The sequence below is a fragment of the Bombyx mandarina genome, chromosome 09 (assembly GCF_030267445.1).
Source record: "Bombyx mandarina strain Sakado chromosome 09, ASM3026744v2".
Taxonomy (NCBI): Eukaryota; Metazoa; Arthropoda; class Insecta; order Lepidoptera; family Bombycidae; genus Bombyx; species Bombyx mandarina.
The window spans coordinates 15,120,309-15,140,353 of NC_143216.1; the positions used below are offsets into that span (position 1 = coordinate 15,120,309).

The 20,045-nt window shown below is 33.5% G+C and overlaps 1 protein-coding gene across 3 annotated transcripts; it reads left to right on the forward strand.

Annotated features, from left to right (window-relative positions):
- Positions 1-19,175, forward strand: LOC114239784 (leucine-rich melanocyte differentiation-associated protein). Of its 3 annotated transcripts, XM_089729955.1 has the most exons (7): positions 531-697; positions 1,367-1,996; positions 8,957-9,042; positions 11,968-12,109; positions 13,534-13,673; positions 14,956-15,173; positions 17,259-19,175. In XM_089729955.1, exons 3-7 carry the CDS (start codon positions 9,008-9,010, stop codon positions 17,336-17,338), a joined length of 615 nt encoding a protein of 204 aa, XP_089586081.1. In that variant the 5' UTR covers positions 531-697; positions 1,367-1,996; positions 8,957-9,007; the 3' UTR covers positions 17,339-19,175. The 3 variants fall into 3 exon arrangements, with proteins under 3 accessions (XP_028025966.2, XP_089586081.1, XP_089586080.1); XM_028170165.2 differs by lacking the exon at positions 1,367-1,996 and having other exon boundaries at positions 1-697; XM_089729954.1 differs by lacking the exons at positions 531-697; positions 1,367-1,996 and adding an exon at positions 3,603-4,028.
- The last annotated feature ends 870 nt before the right edge of the window (positions 19,176-20,045 follow it).

Below are 20,045 nucleotides of genomic sequence, written 5' to 3' on the forward strand. Positions count from 1 at the left end.
TGTCAGTCAGCTGGCAATGGCCGTATTTACTAGCGTTTTGTTAACAAGTGCGTTTATACTGTCTAATTATTTCCTAAGTTCTTACTTACTGTCTTAAGTTTCTGACTTTTCGGCGGGAACGCGAGGAGTGAAGTTGTGTGATTTATTTTATTTGGTCTATTTAGTGTTTCTTCGGGTTTAAATGTGTAATAATGGTGGTTTATTAACTGTTTTATATCTGTGAAAGTGCACAAATGTGGGAAAATGAAACAAAGCCGCTGGACGTAACTTCTCGGGCTCTTCCAAAAGGCCACTGAAAAAATCTTAGTAAATGACCACCATTTTACTAAGATTATATTTCCTTCCGTATCATCTCATTTCATTTCATTTCATCCCAGTTCATTAATGTCGCAAATTAATCATCTTCATTTCATTTCATTTCACAATTTTTCATAAAAATAAGAATATGAATTAAAATAAGACATGACTTATAGGTCTTAGTTACCAGGTCATAAAATCCTTTAAAAAATAAATCTTATGTTTCTTTTCTTACTTTTCTTAATCCAATGTGAAGTGAAGGCAAGTGGATTGTTGAATTAAACGTATTAAGAACTGAACATTGTGCTAAGAAAACCAATTAACTATTATCGCACAAAATTATTGAAATATGGAGGAAACACACATTAACAATTTTGCTTTATCCTTCACCAATAACGTTGTGAGTATACAATAATATTATCTACACCAATTTGAATAATCACACATTTTATTTATTTACATAGGTACTTTCGTGAACTTATCGGAATTTATCGCTATTGAACATTTAAAAATAACTCTTTAAATTAAATTTTCGACAAATTTTCCAAACTACCCTACAGTTTATTTTTATAAAATAAATTGATTCACAATAAGGAATTATTTCGTATTTGTATGCCATACTTTTAGCACTTTCTGCTAAGTTTCGGCATAAATTATTTTGTGACGACTATTCATAAAAGGAACCATAATTTTTTCGATTCCTTTTACCACATGCTGTTGCTGTGTATATTAAAAAAAGAACAAATAGTTTCAATTGTGGCATTAAAAGTTGTGCTTGAAATAAACAACAGAATAAATGTTAATAAGAAACTATTTAAGATAAATTCAATTAAATAATATATATTTATATATGAAGATAGGGAAGTCTACATATAAAGGGAAGATTTTTCTCTGAGAGGGTGAAATTGCTTGATAAACAGATGGTCTACGATCTAATCTTGAAAATTTTATAAGCGAGATTCAGGCATCTTCCAAATGGCATATGTTCTTTATGAACTACCTTCTCCATGCCTAAAATCAAATAATAAATGTATATACCGTTATTTATCTACCGTTTATTTGTTCTCAGGTACTTAAATTTAATTTATAAAACAAAGCTATAATACATAAGATTTTATTATGTGAAACAAAATTAAGTATAAGTGTCCTCCTCCTCCTCCTCCTCCTCATGTCCATAATCCTCAATGCCGACAGTCGTGGCCTCCTTTAATAACTTTCTCCTGGACTATCCTTCGCCAACCCTGCCTATCCTTAGAAGTACGGATGGCATAGTGTACTGAGGTGTAGAGCGTATCTGGTCCAACCAACATATTAGACTTCTGCCTCTGGGCCCTCTTCTGCATATCTTGCCTGTTACCAGCAGCTTTTATAAATTTTCACCTCTCTTTCTGGCAATATGTCCAAAGACCTCAAAACTCCTCTATGTGGCCATAAGCATCAAAGCTATTTAAATTCTGTAAAAATTAATTTAATAAAAAATTGGTAATCCTTTTGTAAACATTCAGAAAGAAAAATCAGTTTTGTAGAATTACAACTTGATGCTGTCCAAATAAGGTTTAGCTTTATTTTAAATTCACACAATAAAATTTTCTCTGCAACTTCACAGAAAACTTGTTATTACATAATTTACATTTTCCTTCAAAGAGCCCTCGAGTATATCACGGAACAGACTATTCAGACTGAAAATATCCATGAAAAGGTTGAGATTGCCCATTTGTTTCATCAATTTTTTCATCCATAGTGGACTGATTAATGTGGTTTTATTAGCTCCATATCAACTGGTGAAAGGCTATTTGCCTTAAGTGAGTTTTTGTAACTGTACAAAAGAACAACTTACAGTTTAAAAGTTGGAAAAATATCACGACAAAGAAAACTTCTTCAGCTGTTATAATGGAGTAAACATAATTGAAGTTCAATTAAAAATTTCATTTAAATAGACCAGCTATTACTTACTCATATAAAGAGGATTAACGATTATTTTTTTGTTGGGACTATCTCCCAATTTTAAAAGTTCTTCCACAATATTAAGAAAGCCTAATAATTCAACCGCTATACAAATTAATAGCTTATTTGTTATACTGTATATTATGCTTATTAAATACATGTTGATGTTTAATGGTAACATAATAGAATACAATCTTTTTGACTAAAAACATTAGATGGTGCGTGTAAGCTAGGAACTCTCAGGAAAATTTGCCTGTCTTTCCTCTTAACAGTGTATATGAGGCATTGTTAGCTGCTACTATGATCATTAATGGTAGCTTTCAACTAGTTTTAGCACCCTACTCCATGCATTTCACCCTGAATGATCAATCCTATCAATGGATGCATGCTTTTCAAATGATAGCACCGAAGAATTGATATACCAGCAGTTGGCTTCTCATGAGGGGCAGTCAAGACTGTACTCTGAAGTGGAGATTCAGAGCTCTTTTTTTATTGCATGGGTGATGAGTGAACAAGCATATTACTCACCTGGTGGTAGTTACATACAAAGTCCATAGGCATTACGATGAGAATACTGCCACCCACCCTGAGATATGAGATCAAGCCTCAATTGTATAGAATAGTGTAATAGCTATCCCACGCTTCAATCCAGAATGTATGAGTATTACTGGTTTGCGGCAGAAAGACACCCGACTTGGTGGTGGTACTGGTGGTAGGACCTCTTGTGAGTCCGCGCAGGTGGGTACCACCACCCTGCGTATTTCTTCCGTGAAGCAGTAATTCGTTTCGGTTTGAACGGTGGGGCAGCCGTTGTAACTATACTTGAGACCTTAGAACTTATATCTCAAAGGGGGTCGCGCATTTACGTTGTGGATGTCTATAGGCTCCAGTAACCACTTAACACCAGGTGGGCTGTGAGCTAGTCCACCCATCTAAGCAATACAAAAAAAAACAACCTGTGAGGACTCACTAGACTTCTCTTACTGACTTAAAACACATGTTTAATTTAGTAATAATTTCCATTAAACATACAGATTTCTATGTTCACTGACAAGAAGATTGATGTTTTTCTCATGGGAAGTGCTCTAAGGATTTGTTTGAGATAAGCTCGATCAGTGGTGACCACTCACAATTACATAGCCTGCATGTCGTTACTAGCTACAAATAATATAAATAAATAATTAAATAACATATAAACTTGTCATACTCTCTTGACCCCATATTTCATAATCCAATTACTAATGTAAATAGGATCAAAACCTAGAGACCTGTGTGTTCTACTGTACACGAGAAACAGTGTTAAAACATTATTCTTTTACATCAGATTGTAACAAAAAGTTCTTAAAAATTTGCTATAATGAGAAAAAATAGTGGTGAAATAAAACTGGCAGTGGTTAGGTACTTGTGATGTGAACAATAATTGGAATTTTACGGATTAGTTTTGTCAAAATGACATTCGAAGTATAAGAAAGCCCATAATGCCAAATTACAAAAATATACCATTTAAATTACTGTCAAAACGAACGAGTCTAATAAATGTAATCTTCCTAATTCTTACATGTGTGGAGTCCTACTATTTACCGTTTGCTTTAATTAAGTGGGTTATAATCGTCGCTAAATATAGTGGATTTGTTGAACTCTTCAAATATTACAGAAACCCCAAACCGAATTATTTTATACATAATTTTCAATACAAACTTGAGTTGTTAACTGTACAATTTTCGCAAAAAAATGTGATTATAACAGAATCGCATTTAAACATAGTTTTAGCTGAAGAAATGACTCAGGTACTGTTTAAAATAAATTTCAGTTCAGGCGTATTTACTAGAATTATTAACAGATTTTTTTGAGTTGCAGATCTTAAATTTTATACATAAGAAACACTTTTACTTTACTTTTATGCAATCCTATCATCCAAAATGATCCAAATGATGAATGATATCGCGAAGTAAAAGTAGCTTGCTCACAGTAGGTACCAATGTTTACCTTCGTAGCGCTGATAGTTTAAGGAGCAAAAAATGACACAAACAAATTTTTATCCCGTGAAAATGCAACGGGTTCCCATTCTTTTTTGGTAAAAACTTTATCGCCGATAAACATGATAAACCGCGGAGCGAATCTCTTAAAAGACTAAATGAGTACCCTATGTGCCTAAGTATCAATTTTTGTTTAGGTTTAAAAATACTGTGTGCGATATTCACAAGCAACGCAAGCAATATCTAATAATTTGTTATACGATATAGATACTTTTTATAATTACACTATAGTTGACTTATTTTCATCGGCATTAATAGTAGATAATATTACTACTAACATAATGATAAGAGGTTGGATATTGGATAGCTTTTTATTGCCGTTCCGGTCACCGTCCTCGCAGAACCTGTCGCTTGCGACGAAGGGCTCGAAGAGTAAATTAACCTATAGAAACTCAGAGAGACTTCAGATAGACGTCGAGAAACTCTGTGGGCTGTATCTATGGGTTAATTTACTCGTCGAGCCCTTCGTCGCAAGCCACGGGCACGGCTACGATTGTGACCAGTGCTTGAGGTACCTAGAAGCATCGTTAATAGATCGGGAGGATCCGTAATAACGTGCTTAGGGCGACGTCGACTGTTTACCATTCGATCCACAGGATCTGGTTCTGTTTCAATACAATTAATACCGTATATCTATCTTAAGGCGGGTGAAAACTTTCACATCGCAATCACCAAGCAACCTTTGAGCTGATTGGCCTACGTATATTGTTATAGATAAGAGGCCCTCCAAAAATTACGAACGATAACAGGAATTTTAGAACTTTTTAGCCCCCCACTGTATTTAATAATAATCAAAAGAAAGAATATATTTTCATTTTATTCTTATTTTTATTCTTTAATAAAAATACTCAGAAAAGCACTCCGACGACTTAAATCTATTTAAACCCTTACCATTCAGAACTCTCATGAATTTTAGTGTCTCACTTGCAATAACCGCACTTCAAGTTGAACGTTGTCGCGTGAGAGTTAATTTCGTAGCGAGAGTACTAAAGTATTAATGAATATAAGAGCTGCTTCGTAATTTTTGAAAGTTTTTTTATTTCCATATAAATTTCGTGTTTTAGTATTTTATTTGAATCTTAACGTGTGACGTCACAAAGTTTTTGACCAAAGCTTATAAGCTTATACAGGTGAGTTCTGATTTGAATGGTGGGAAAGTTATGGTACTGCAGTGTTGAAACTTAGATTTCATAACTCCAAATGGACGACATTCATCTTGATATATCGATATCTGAGGCAATCAAAAAACCTATAAAAACGGTACCTGCTCGGACCAGATTATGACGATTTTTATTTTAAGATTCAGCTTTCGCGAATCATAGAGTTAATTAACCCTTTTGCAGTCGAGAGGTGAGTATCGATCACCACACGATTTAATTACAAATGACAAAAATAACGATAAGAACAGATATCAAAAGCATCAACAAGATGCCAACCATTAAATAAAGTAACATAAATATTTTGCACAGCGCATCGAATTTCCGTACCAAAGCTATGAGCGAAACTCACGCCTCGGGTGCAAAAGGTTAAAACAATTTTAACGGTTTAATCTAGCACTCAATTTTCATTTCGATTATTACAGTTTTTTTTTTATCACAGACGACTGATTCGTATTGGATGGGCAACTTTTTTCTTTAATTAATTTGAATATGAGCTACAATAAATAAATTCACGCGGCATTTAGTGAAGTGACCTATAATAAAGGGCACTCGTAATAAAAGTATCTAAAAAAATAAAACCAGTAACGACGTGAGCAGTAAACTTTACGTTTTGGTTTACTGCACCGTTAACTTCAGATAGATACCTGAATGTTTTTATGACTCAAACTTTACTCGCCACATTTTTATCAGAGACAAGTGTTATTACTTTTTATTTTTCTTTAAGGTATACATAAATCTGTTCGGAATCCAAATTGCTCTGCATACCTTTAAGAGGAAGGAGCGGGTTGAATATCTTCGCAGTAATTACCTAATAAAGATGAAAATATTGTTTTACTAATAGGATGGTTTGGTTTTGTCTTGTTCCTAAACTTGGTGCGTTTATATGCGTATTTGCCATAACTTATTTTCTACGAATGTAAGGTTATAAAAGTTCACATTTCATTGAATTAATCGCTCCTAACAATTATTTAATATATTTTCATTTAGAGTAATATAATTAAAATAATTCATTATAAGTAAAACTATTAGATGTGTCACATAGTTTGGAAAGAGACTTAATATAAAGACAAAGAGACTTAGACACTCTTGACATAAATTGATCAAAATAATGAAAAAGTCTGATAGGTTAAAATATTTAACCAGTTGTCTGGCCACCCTTTGACCTTTGACATTTTTAGGGGGAAAAAGAGCCCCAAGTCTATCTGCCTTTCAAGTAGTAAATTTATTTTCAAAGATGGAAAAAAGAAAAGTATAAGGTGATTTATTCACCGGTAGTGAACAAAACAGCCTAACTTTTTTTTAAACACTATCAATAGTATCCCCTAAGCCAGTGATTCTCAACCTTTTTTTTTGTTGCGGCACATATTTAACGATTTCAAAATTTGGCGGCACACAAAGAAAAAGATAAAATTTATTTACTTACTACAACACATTGCATAAATAGTTTATGACAAAAAAAATTAATATACGAAATAAACTAATATATACTACAATAACTAAACGTTTATTAAGGGATTAATTACAAGCTAATAATAAAAATATTTTTAACTAGCGACCCGCTCTCGCTTCGCTTCGGAAACATTAAAACAAAAAGGAAACCAAAAAAAAAAAAATTAAAAAAGTAGCCTATGTTCATCAGGGACAATGTCGGCTTCTAATGGAAAAAGAATTTTTCAAATCGGTCCAGTAGTTTCGGAGCCTATTCGAAACAAACAAACAAACAAATCTTTCCTCTTTATAATATTAGTATAGATGCGAAATTTGAGCTTGATGTTTTTTGATAATTTCATTTATATTTGGTCGGAAAAATGACAATGCTACTCTCATATCGTCTTCTACATTTAACAATCTTGATCTTTTTTTAGTTTTAATGTTGGCTAATGCTGAAAATCCGAATTCACACAAATAAGATGTGGAAAATTGTAATAATATGTTTAAAGCTTTTTTGGCTATCATTGGATAATCGCATCTGATGTTAATCCAAAACGAATTAATTGATTCTTCTGAATGTTTTAAAATTAAATCTCAATTATTGGAAAGCAAAATGAGTTCTTCCTCTTCATTCAAAGTTAAGTCAAATACAGAGGTATCCGTTATGAGAAATGGATTACGAAACCAATCAAATGTGATCTAATAGAAGGTGATTTAATAATATTAACATTATTATATACATATTTGCAAAATTTGGCGGCACACAAAAGTGCCGCGGCACAGTGGTTGAGAATCACTGTCCTAAGCTATGGTAATATAGAACAGGTGTGTCCGTGTGTATAAAAGTATAATTTATATAGTTATATACCTTTATACACACGGACACACCTGATCTTTCCACAAATGTTTACGGAAACTGATCGAAGTGGAAATCGAACCCACGACCCTCAGTCCAGTGACTAGGGGCGCTAAACAACCATCCATCAGTAAACATGTATTTGAACTCAATTTTCAGTCTCAAACGCACGGCGTCTGAGACTAGACTAGTAGGTAGTCAAGGTCCCGCCTCAACCTTTCGATCAAATCATTTCATTTTCTTTTATTCAACTGAATTTAGCACGTGACCGGCGTACGAATGGTCCTTCTGGATCGCTTTCTTAAAATAAGTTACGCATTTGCACGTCTCTGATCTGAGACTAGTTTTTCTTGCCTTTTTTCTTCATATCTTTTTTTTTTGCTTAGTTTCAATTACAATGTGATTTTACAAGTTACAATTTTACCGTTGATACCCCTATGCGAAGTGTTCCGTTAAATCTGTTAATATTACTAGGGAGTTTTACGATAATATTAAGTAGAAGCTATTGAGCTATTGAGCTATATTTGAGCAAATGTCTTTCAAATTGGGTCAGCGAGTTTCACGGTAGGTCACTTTGTCCTTATAACGTGAAATGGGATTAGTGATACCGCATTTATTAATTACAAGCTAAAACTGGGTTGAAAGAGGAGACCTATACTACATGTTTATAAAAGAAATACCTTTTTTATTTTATAATTGAAAGATTACTGATGGCCCGGAGTCCAGTTTCACCAGGACAGGTGGGCGAGCAAAGGCTCAGCCAGGAGGGGTGGGATTTGCTAACAGCTACTCGAGCGCCTCCGAAGGAGACCTAACAGCTCAAGAGCAGCTGCTTCGCGAATGAATCTACTACCGGATCGGAATCGCGACCCGCTGAGAAAATCCGGCGAGAAATTCAGCGGGCTCATGCATGGGTTAGGTTGCACGTCAAACTCTTTGTCGAGTTCGACGAGTACGGTTACCGGGGTCCCTAAGCCTGCTCCTAGTGTTGAAGACGTCATAAAAGAAATACCGTGTAGTATTACCGTCTCCTCTTGTTACTCTTATATGCGAGTAGAAGGCCTAATAATCATCTTGAACCAATAAGTTGCAATGGAATTTCTCTTTGAAACAAAATAAAAAAATTGGTAACTGTAAAGTTTGTTCAGTTTTTGGACCACATATCACTGATTAGTGTCCAAGCAGTATACTGCGTACTATAAATTATTTAAGATTGTTTTGACCTCTTTCAGCTAAGCTATTGCGGGCAAGATTGTAAAAAAATTCCACCGGCCTTACAGAAAATGTATGGTGCCAAAGTGAAATGTTTAGATCTAAGGTAAGTTCTGTAGAATATCTCTTTATAGGATTTCCATAAAAACGGGTAAACGTTAAAATGTTCAAAACTTGAACATTCATTCATGACTGATATTGTAGAAATTTATTCAGGACTAGTGGTCGCCCAGCGGTCAAAAATCGACCGTAATTAATTGAAATTATAAGTTTGAACATATTATGGTTCTATTATCACATTTCTATATTAATCAATGTTGTATAATCACAGATTTCGCCAAGGCTACACTATAGACGAATAATATTAAAGGAAATCAATATTAATCTATTCTCAATTTGACCATAGACTTTCAAAATAAACAAAACAATATAAATATGTGTGTGTTTGTCAAATACATGGTAGTGTGTGTAATGTTTTTTTATTGATTTAATGTATTTTTGTTCATAATATTAAAGAAATATTAGCATTTTGCACTCCTCTATATTATATCCCTTACTAATATATAAATGTGAATGTAAGTTTGTTTGTTACGCTTTCACGCGAAAACTACTCAACCGATCATCATGAAACTTTGTACACATATTCTTGGAGGTATTAGAAGTAACTTAAGATACTTTTTATTAAGAAAAAAAAAATCTTTACGAAAAATTGAATTTTTTTTTGTCAAAAGTCTCAAAATCTAGCTTCTTCAACGCTACCGGTTCAGTAATGAAGTTCCAATCCTGAGTACTGTAATACCGTTGCACTGTATCAACCCGACAACAATATATCTCTATATATATTATGTTAAGGTTGGCTTTCTATAAGGTTTTTTATGCTAACCAAATTTGTTCTAAAATAAAGCATTATTTGTGAAGGTGTTTTTATAAAGATGATATTCTACGTAAATGAAGTCGCGGGTAAAATTTAACGGTATGCCAAAGTAACTATTCCACGCGGACGAAGTCGCGGGCAAAAGCTAGTTCTCTATAAGTGTGAGAAATCTCATACTCCTCCGTCCGCGCAATTTTCGTAAATAGGGGTACAAAGTTTTTGCTTTACGTATTAATATAAGTATAGTAACTAGAATAGTTTATCATGAAATTCATTAAGCTTTAAGACAATTTTTTTGTATTTAAAAATCAAACATTGATTTCAAAATCAGAATAATCCAATTCGCGTACAATACCTACAATCCTTTCCACCGATAAGTGACCACCCGAAATAATATGGAAACGTGCGTAAACAGGCACTGTTAGTTAAAGTTTATAGCTATACAATGATAAAAAACTAGTTGATATTTGTTGAAGATATGAAAGAAAGAAGATGTGCAAAACCGACGTAAGAAAAGATTTATCAAAAAAAAAACTGTAAATAAGCTATGTCAGGTAGACTCATCATCTGTGGACCGTTTAGTCTCACATACCCCGCTCGCCCCCTAGGTGCGGCGACCTCGTAGGAGGTTCGGTCCCCGGCAAACAAACGCAGACCCCTCATTGTAGGATATTTTCTCGGTGATTTTACGTATATTTATTTTCATATTTTTTTGGTCGGTCACTGAACGATGGAAGACATAGTGTATATAACAAATATAAATGTGGTTTGATAAGAAAAAAAAAACGTTTTAATTAGGAAGCAGAACTGAAAATTAAAACTATTATATTTTTTACCCCGGTGATTTTTTATTTTATATACATTAATGCATGCTACATTTAAGGTACGGTAACGGTATCTTAAATCTGCATAAATAAAAAACTCTATTTCGACTCCGTCGAGCCGAGATAAGATTTGCTACAGAGGCATAAAGAATGCGACCGAAAATATAAAAACAAAACCGAATAATTTATTACGACCAGTTTTATTAAGGCCTGTTTATACATTGACATTTTATAACGTTTGTGTTCATATAATAAATACACTTTGTCTGTTGAAACTATGGGCTTAATTTGATATATAATACGTCTCGAAAACTGATAGCCTCTAAAAAGCGAGTAAACTTTCAGTACTTTTCATATTCATGTCAGCATTAAGATACAACATGAGGCCTTTGCAAATATTTTTAATGCTAAATAAATATGTCTCCCGACCTTATGTAACTTTTAATTAAAATACAAGGGTGCCTAGAAGAGAAATCACTTAATCATCACTCAGAAACGAACCTAAAAATATAGTTTTTAGTTGACTTTTAAAATCTTTGCTTAAAGATAAGATAATATTCATATCGCTACGACGACAGCATGCTTACTACCCTACATATTATAAAAAATAAACCTTTTTTTTCACAACTAATTCCAATACATCTATATTGGTATAAATAGTAACTTTTTACTTATTGCGTCCTTTGTATGGCACACGTGAATATTGACGTTACTATTCAATACACTGCATGAAATTATATAATTTAATATCGCTCATAATTTCTCCATTAAGTTGATAATATCGAGGAATGAAAAGCTATTATGGTTTAAGCGACATTTTTGCAACTTTACTTATTATACAACTTATATAAAGTTTAATTGTAGGCAGCGGCTTGGCTCTGCGTCTGCCCCTGGCATTGCTGACGTCCATGAGCGACGATGACCACTTACCATCAGGTGGGCTGTATGCTCGTCTGCTTACAAAGGCAATTAACAAAAGTTAAATTATGAAAAAATAAATGACAAAAAGCTTCTTTAGCTATTTGAATGGGGCAAAATTAATTGAAGTACAATTAAAAATATCAAATTGTTGATGCTAACACCAAATAAAACAGATCTTTAATTACAAAGATAAATGTCGCTTAATACGAAATAGCATTTCACCCCTCGATATATTGTTTGCTAGCATCAAAAATTAGTAGAGTCCGTTTGACATTCTAAATACACAATAAACTAACTACAAAAAACAGGAACCAAGCCTTTATGCAAATTGTTTTGTCTTTTAAATCCCTCCAAACGTGGCCTTCAATATGAATAAGTAAACAAGAAAGTGATTATTTTTATTTATTTACAGTTACAACAGTATCGAAACATTAAAGGGTCTCGAACAGTTCGCGAGGCTGGAGGAGTTGATTTTAGACAACAACCAGTTGAGTGATGGAGTCAAGTTTCCAAAGTTGCCATATTTAAAAACTCTGTCCCTCAATAATAATCAGGTATTTTACGTTTTACGTTACGTTGGACCGTTTCTGAGGACCGAAATTCGTAATAAGCGGATTAACAAATACATTGAACATTTTAAATTGAGAAAATCCTATTTGTTTGTTAATATATTTTCGCAGCGCGCAATGTAAAGGGATTTAAATTTAAGCGGCGCGCGAGGTCAACGGTCTCGCGTGTTTCTCACGCTTTATCAACTACCTTCGCTTTATTGCGATTTCATGTGAACGTTCTAATATATAATTATTAAGTAGTAGCTGAACAAAACAATAGTTTTTTTTTTTTTCAAATAAGCTTGTATTCGGGAAAGGTTCTCTCAAATACTGCCTATTTATTTTATTTTATTATGAATAGATAGAACAAAAACACTGATCAGAGTGTCAAAATATGAGAAGAAGAATAAAAATTTGTTTCAAAGCATATTATTAGCCCGTAGCACACACGCGTAGGTATCATCATCCTTGATTCTGCCTGTTGGATGTTCTCATCCTTGCATCCTTTCATCGCTTAAAAACAATTATCCCACAATAGAAGCCTTTTAGTTAACCGATTGTGTTCAATTGCGACTTAAGTATAAATTAAATAACACTTAGCCTTAAATAAAATTATTTATTTCATTAATTATTTATTTAATATTTAAATAAGTAAATAACGTAAAACAAACCTAAAATTACGATAAATATTTGCTTACTTTAAATAATATGAACTTATTGTATCTATCTAAATAAATCTATACTTTGTTATTTAGTACGCTTCTAACCTCGAATAATTCGCCCGACATTTTAAATGGTAGTTTTATTTTTATTCATAAAAATTGAATAGCTGTTTGAACTTCACCCACCTAAAACATAAATTAGCTAATTAATCTATATTCATTTGAAGGTTATTAGTATCTGCGATCGTTACGCTCTTACGCGATACCGGTTTCGAATGTATGACTTTTGAATTTTTAACATATTTTAAGTTTTCCATACTGAAAAGGATATAAAGACAGAATTTTAGAAGGGATAGATTGTAAAATTCCGATCACGAATTGAAAACCAGTTGGCCTTCAGTTAACGTTTTTTTGCTTAACTTTTAAACGTTTATCCAATCTCGCTGTTAAGTTAGACTCAGTCATTATTAATGACTGACCTAAATTTCAAACTGTCATCGCGAATTCAAGAATGCTGATGACAAACAACCGGTTACCATATTATATAATATTTATATTGATAATTGCATTGTTGACTTATTCATATTTACTTGAGGTAGATGTGAAAAAAAAACAGATTTATGTACGTAATTATAATATATGCTTTTTCGATTCATTGATTCATTCACGTAGGTAACCATTTAAAAATGTATTTGTATTGTAGTAATGCGAATCACATTAACAATTTAAAGTCCTGTGTTAGATTTAGGGTGCTGTAATTTTCAGATAGCCAATTTGGAGGATCTCGTTGATAAAATAAGGGAGAACTTCCCCGTGTTGTCTTACCTCAGTCTTCTAAGTAACAAAGCGTGTCCCAACCAACTTTCCGACGTTGACAAAGACGACTCCGACTACCAAAGATACAGGTGTGAAGATTTCCTAAGTTTTTTTTTTTTTTTTTATCGCTTAGATGGGTGGAAGAGCTCACAGCCCACCTGGTGTTAAGTGGTTACTGGAGTCTATAGAAATCTACAACGTAAATGCGCCACCCACCTTGAGATATAAGTTCTAAGGCCTCAAGTATAGTTACAACGGCTGCCCCACCCTTCAAACCGAAACGCATTACTGCTTCACGGTAGAAGTAGGCAGCGTGGTAAATATATATCGAGTGGAGAAAAGCTATTTGGTTTAACCAACATTTCGCTTAACACGCGACAATAATTAAAGGTCCGTTTCATTTCGGTATCAGCATTAACAATTCGATGTTTTTAATTGAACTTCAGTTATGTTTACCCCATTTAAATAGCTTAACACTAAACATACAATAACGGATCAAATAACCCATTATGAACTTTTGCATTGAAAATGCACGTATTATCTTATTGATTTTGCACATTTGACTTCATGACTTTTTCTTACCAATTATTTTACAGTTATTATACTTTATTTTGTTTTGCTTATTTTGAGTAATACTTGTCGTACCGTTATCTACCCGCTATGGTAGAAATAGGTACCAGTAAGTGTTGGCATGATTAGTGGTAAGAAGTTTTTTTGGCATGATATTTTTCCAAATTTTAAACTTTAATTGGCTCTCCGGTAAAGTTCCAAAAATGTCGCTTAAACCAAACAGCCTTTCAACAACCTCGATAAATATATATGTATGTATGAAAATTGCTAATTAAATAAGTTTCGTGCTTTGATAAGTTTTGATGAAAGATATTAATATTAAATTGTGGTTTCATAGTCACAATATTTTTGTTGTTTATTTTTCTTATTCTTTTTTTACAGAATTTTCTCGTTTTGACTGTCCACATTAATTAGTGAATGTACAACAGGTTTTAATGGTTTAATAGTATGTTTGCGTGTGTATGTGTGTGTGTGTGTGTGTGTATGTTATTGTGCGTGTGTGTGTGCGTGTGTGTGTTTGCGCGTTAAAAAAACCGCATCAAAATCCGTTGCGTAGTTTTAAAGATTTAAGCATACATAGGGACAGAGAAAGCTACTTTGTTTTATACTGTGTAGTGATGATCGCATTATGCATAGCAAATGTTGCTATAGAACCGAAAATTTAAGGATCAGAGAGTGCCACAAGCAACCTCATTCCCTGTGCAATGCAACGTGTATCATATTTTTTTTAAAACAAATTTATAGCCTAAACCGCGGGGAGGTCTAGTTTTATTCTAACTTGGACAGCCCTTATTAACGCAGGTACTATGTAATATACAAGATACCGCACCTGCGTTTCTTGGACTCGCGTCGCGTCACCACCACTGAGCGCAGGGAGGCGGCAGTGCGCGGTGAGTTCATGAAGGTTCGGAGACCACCAGACGTACCGGACGCTGGACCCTCGATTGCTTCACCGGTCGTAGCCGCCGGAGGTCAACGACCCCTACCTATTGATCTCTCCGCGGTGGGCAAACACAAAGGTAAGAGCTCTTTGATATTATTTAAGGCACTCTTATACGACGAACAAGCAGCAGCTTGACTCTGCCCCTGACATTGATGAGGTCCATGGGCGACGGAATCACTCACCATCACACGGGCCGTATGCTCGTCTGCCTACAACAGCAATAAAAAATGGTTTGATTTTTATCTGGATGTTTAACATCTCTATATATTTAAATGTATGGATAACTGTCTTCGATTTCCATACTACAAGGATTCGTCAGGATTGGTCTGGCCGCAAACTATAGTAGTATAGGTGCTCTGTACTATGGGAATCCGAGTGTGTGTAATGCTTGTAATAATGAATTGTTTACAGTTTTTTATTGAGTAAATACTCTAATACTAATACTAATAAACCATAGTGTAAAAACACCAAAATAAAACAAAATAAAATACGTAACATACATTATTTTTTGTAAAGGTCAGTTTACTGTACGCTTCTGTTCTTTACCATTGCTGCCTGTACTATATTATCCTAGTCTAGTCTGTACCTAGTATAAAAAAAAAACATTCACCGATTTGTTTTTTTGTTAAAAATGTATACTACTCCTTACATGTATATAAATATTCAAATATTGATGCCGTGATTGAGTCAATCGTAAATGGAACTTCGCCAGATCAAAATAAATTTATTCAAAATAGAAGTAATCGAATAGGTTCGACCGCTAAAGAATTACAAAATAAAATTAACTTATGCATAGAATTCACATTGATTCTAATTGGATTCCATGGTCATCACACACTACCGACCAGTTTGTCTCGAAGAAATAGCTTTGAACGATAACATGGCCTATTGTATAATACTTTAGTACTATTATTGTTTGTAGAACATTTCTTAACTAATTTTGATATATATACCGTATAGTATAGTATTCTAAATTTCGCGCGAATTAACAATCTGAACCGAACTAATAAAATTATACGTAATATATAAATTGGCCTAGTAAAGCATTATTTTGTATTATATTTTTTTAAATAACATAAACAGCGCCAGTACATTTAGATTTTGAAAAATGAAACAAATCGAAATAAAAATAATGAGTGCCGATATGTACTCAAATTAAAACAATAGTTTGTAGTACCAACATCTAAATAACGATTAAGGCACAATTTCGATAGAACAAACGCGGTCTTTAATTGCAATTTTCACGTACATAATCAAAATTAATTGATTTGTTCTACTTATTATTTTTAACGCGTTTTCACGAACTCCACGATAAAGGAGCCCTGTGATGTATCATAAAAAACAATAATTGCATAGTTTAACGGCCGTCTGGTGTAGTGGTAAGTGACATGGTCACTACACAAGGGGGTCACGGGTTCGAATCCCGCCAAGGGGAGATATTTGTATGATAAATATAAATGTCTTTTCCAGGGTTATGGATGTATATTAAATATGTGTATGTGTATAATAAAAATCTTAGATTTATTTCCGTTATCTGGTACCTGTAACACAAGTTCTTTACGAACTTATCACGGGACCAGTTAACGTGGCGTAATATTGTTAGTAAATATTTATTATTTATTTATTTATGAGTAATCAATATATAATTATACCAGCGGACCCGACAGACGTTGTCCTGCAAAAAGTCTTTCAAGTCGATCCAGTCGTTTAGTTGCAGTACAGATAAATAACCTAGATACCGACTGCAGCGTCATCTGCTGGGTTGATTTGTCAATCTAAACCATCCAGGGCGCCGCCCAAATGCATACAAAAAAATCATTCAAATCTGTCCAACCATTTGTTTCGGGGGAGTCAGATACACACCTGTACAGTAGAATTATATACATAAAGATTATGATAGGACTTACTAGGCTATTTTTGCTTCGTAGGAATCTTTCATTCTAGCTTAAAGAATTTCCGGGAGCCGAATGGTTGGCTACGGCAACAATCTACAACAATAAAAAAAGTATAAGTAAAACGTAATTGTTTTCATTGTCTCGCAATCATGCCTTTCCTGTTGCTTTTTCGTTTCAGCGCACTTCAAATAACAAAGGTAATAAAAAAGTTATCTCTTCAAACAATATATAGATTAAATTACATTATCATGTTTTAATAATTCCAGGTGCCTACGGTAAATGTCTATACAAGTACACGGGCAAACATTCAGAAGGAAACAGATTTATTCTCAACAGTGATTTGTAATCGAAACAGTTTTATAAAGAAATACTGTAATAATATCCTTTAGTTTTTAATTATTATTTTTTATTTGATACCTATCACTCGTATAAGTCGAAAATTGGATAACCCATTCGTAATTTCTAACCAAAAAAAAATGTGTATAGTTAATCCGATAGGCAACAAGTTGCTGAAGTGACAACGTTCACCTACAACATTGTAAACCATGGGCTCGTTTGCCTTCAATGGTACTTAACAGAAAAAAAAACGTAAAAAATTAACCTCAAAAAATATTAAATTGTTTCAAAACAGAATCTCATGTATGGTTACAAATAATTAGTGCACTGTCATTTTGGGTTAAGCGTCGATTCTTTATTCTTTATATTATTTTACTAAAACGGTTTTAGCTAAAATAAAATTACTTATCGGTTGTCTATTGTACTTACCTATGTTTTGTACCCAATAATAAATTACAAATGGGTTGTGTTATTATTTTTGCACAGTATTTATCAAATTTATTCTAAATATTATATACTGGTAAATGAATTATACGTATTATATAATACGCATTTAATTTCATGTGATGAATACCTATTATTAATTATTGTTCATAAGATAGTAGCATGTTCAATGAAAAATTGAAACATTCCATCTTTTTTTTAATAATTTACATTTTTATTTTATTGTGTTATATCGTTTGCTTTAAAATTATGTGACTGAAACAAATGAAAGATTCCATATTTATTTTGGCATTCCGAAATTAATTGTCTTCAAGCATTTTGATACGTTGTTCTTAAACTTTGTACTTAAGTTATGAAAAAAATATAAATGCGAAAATTTTTAGGCAGTCTATAATTATTTTAACTGTCACTTTGAGTATTCACTTAATTATTCTGACTAGTCTTAAGAATCCGTAAGTCTGGATTTCATCCATAGAATGAGGATGATAATAAAATATATTCCCGAATATAAGAAAAGGTTAAGTATCGAACTGTATGTACCCTGCCATAGAAGCTTTAATTATAAGTATATTTTTGTGAAAATACTCATTATTTTAGTAAAAGCTCGATTTTTTTTGTTTTGTGTCTAAAGAACAAATTCATGCAATACATTTGATAAGAAATTAAATAAAACTTAATTGTATAAAATTAAATGCACCTGTTATAAAATTTTGGATGGATTTGGATTTCAAAAATAATTGACAGACATCAAACTCAAATTTAATTCAAATTAATAATTCTTGGTTGATAGCATGACCAGAGAGTTGACGAGCATGTCCCTTATTAAAGAAATCAGCAAGTAGGTATGTAATGCATATATCGCCTGACATTGCTAATGAGCGATAATGTCTACTCAACGTCAGGCGAGTCGTATGCTTGTCTAAAAAATAAAAAGTAGTTTATTTTGTAGCTGGATATACGCGCTTTGAAAAATGTTAACACTCTCCATTAGCAAGACTGTCAATATTTCGTTGAGATTAAGTTAATCTTGTTTACGCTTGCTTGTAATCTCAATAAAAATGCTTCGTCGCTATTCAAGCGAGGAAAAAATAGAATATTTTTTTCCAGTTTCGGTGGCATTCCCCTTTTAAGACAAAATATACAATTAAAATTTGTTTTTTCTTGCACTTTTGTTCCTCCAAAATGTATTAGTTGTAGGTAGGTATGTGTGAAAATGAAATATATCTATACTATATTATAAATGTAATCTTATTTTGAGGTTAAATATCTTGTTATTAATGCAATTCCAATTATTGAACATATATATCCCAATTGTGCGTCATTGTAAAAATTATATTTCTGCAGTTGTTTTTTTTTATTGTTTATCTAAGTATGTTTTGTTAACAATAAAACGTTGTAACTTATTTAGTGTTTCTTATTTTTGTGAATATATTTTCAGGATATTTACTGATCATATTTGAAAACCTCACAATTGACTACCTTACCACCACCCTGGCTATTTTTGCCGCGAAGCTACGCCCTATACAGTTTATTTATTGCAACAATAAGTGAACGATCTCTGACTCACCTGGTATTGAGCATTTAAAAGAGCCCATAGTCCTCTTAAGATTAATGTCGCCATCCACCTTGAGACATTAGTTTGAAGTCTCAATTGCATTGTATAATGGGTCCAAACCAGAACGGATGACTGCACGTATTTCTTTAGAAAAATAGATACGTGCCTGGTAGATTTTAAGATCGATATTTTTTAGGCCGCGACAACTTAAAACGTTTCTCCCGCGTGAAAACAACAGAAATTGGGCCAAGTTCTTAACTGAGACTTCATGTATATTATGTCAGCATGTGCTGTAGGGCTACGATAAATCCCTAAGGTCACAGCACATTAGACACCCGGCACCCACTCCGCACCGCCTCGTCGCACGGCTTCCATTCGTGGTCGACGGGTGGACGCCGCGTGGTTAACGAGTAGACGTCGCTTGTTCAACGAATTTTCGAGTAGTCTGTTAACTATTAGCGTGTCGTCCTGGTGTCATTCTTGGGCAGCATTGGCAATGCGCGGTCACCGTAAGGCAAGCATACGAACAGCCAGTTGTCTCCCGAGTAGTCCGCGCGTGCGAGGTTTACGACGGAGGCGATCCGGTGATATTACGGAGTTGGTGTAGTGAGCACATAGCCATACAAGTCCATATAATACTAACCGTACGAGGGCGGTCCGGAGTGATTGCCGGGATTGCTCTAAGGAGCTGTGACCTTTAATATTAAGCCAGCTAAAA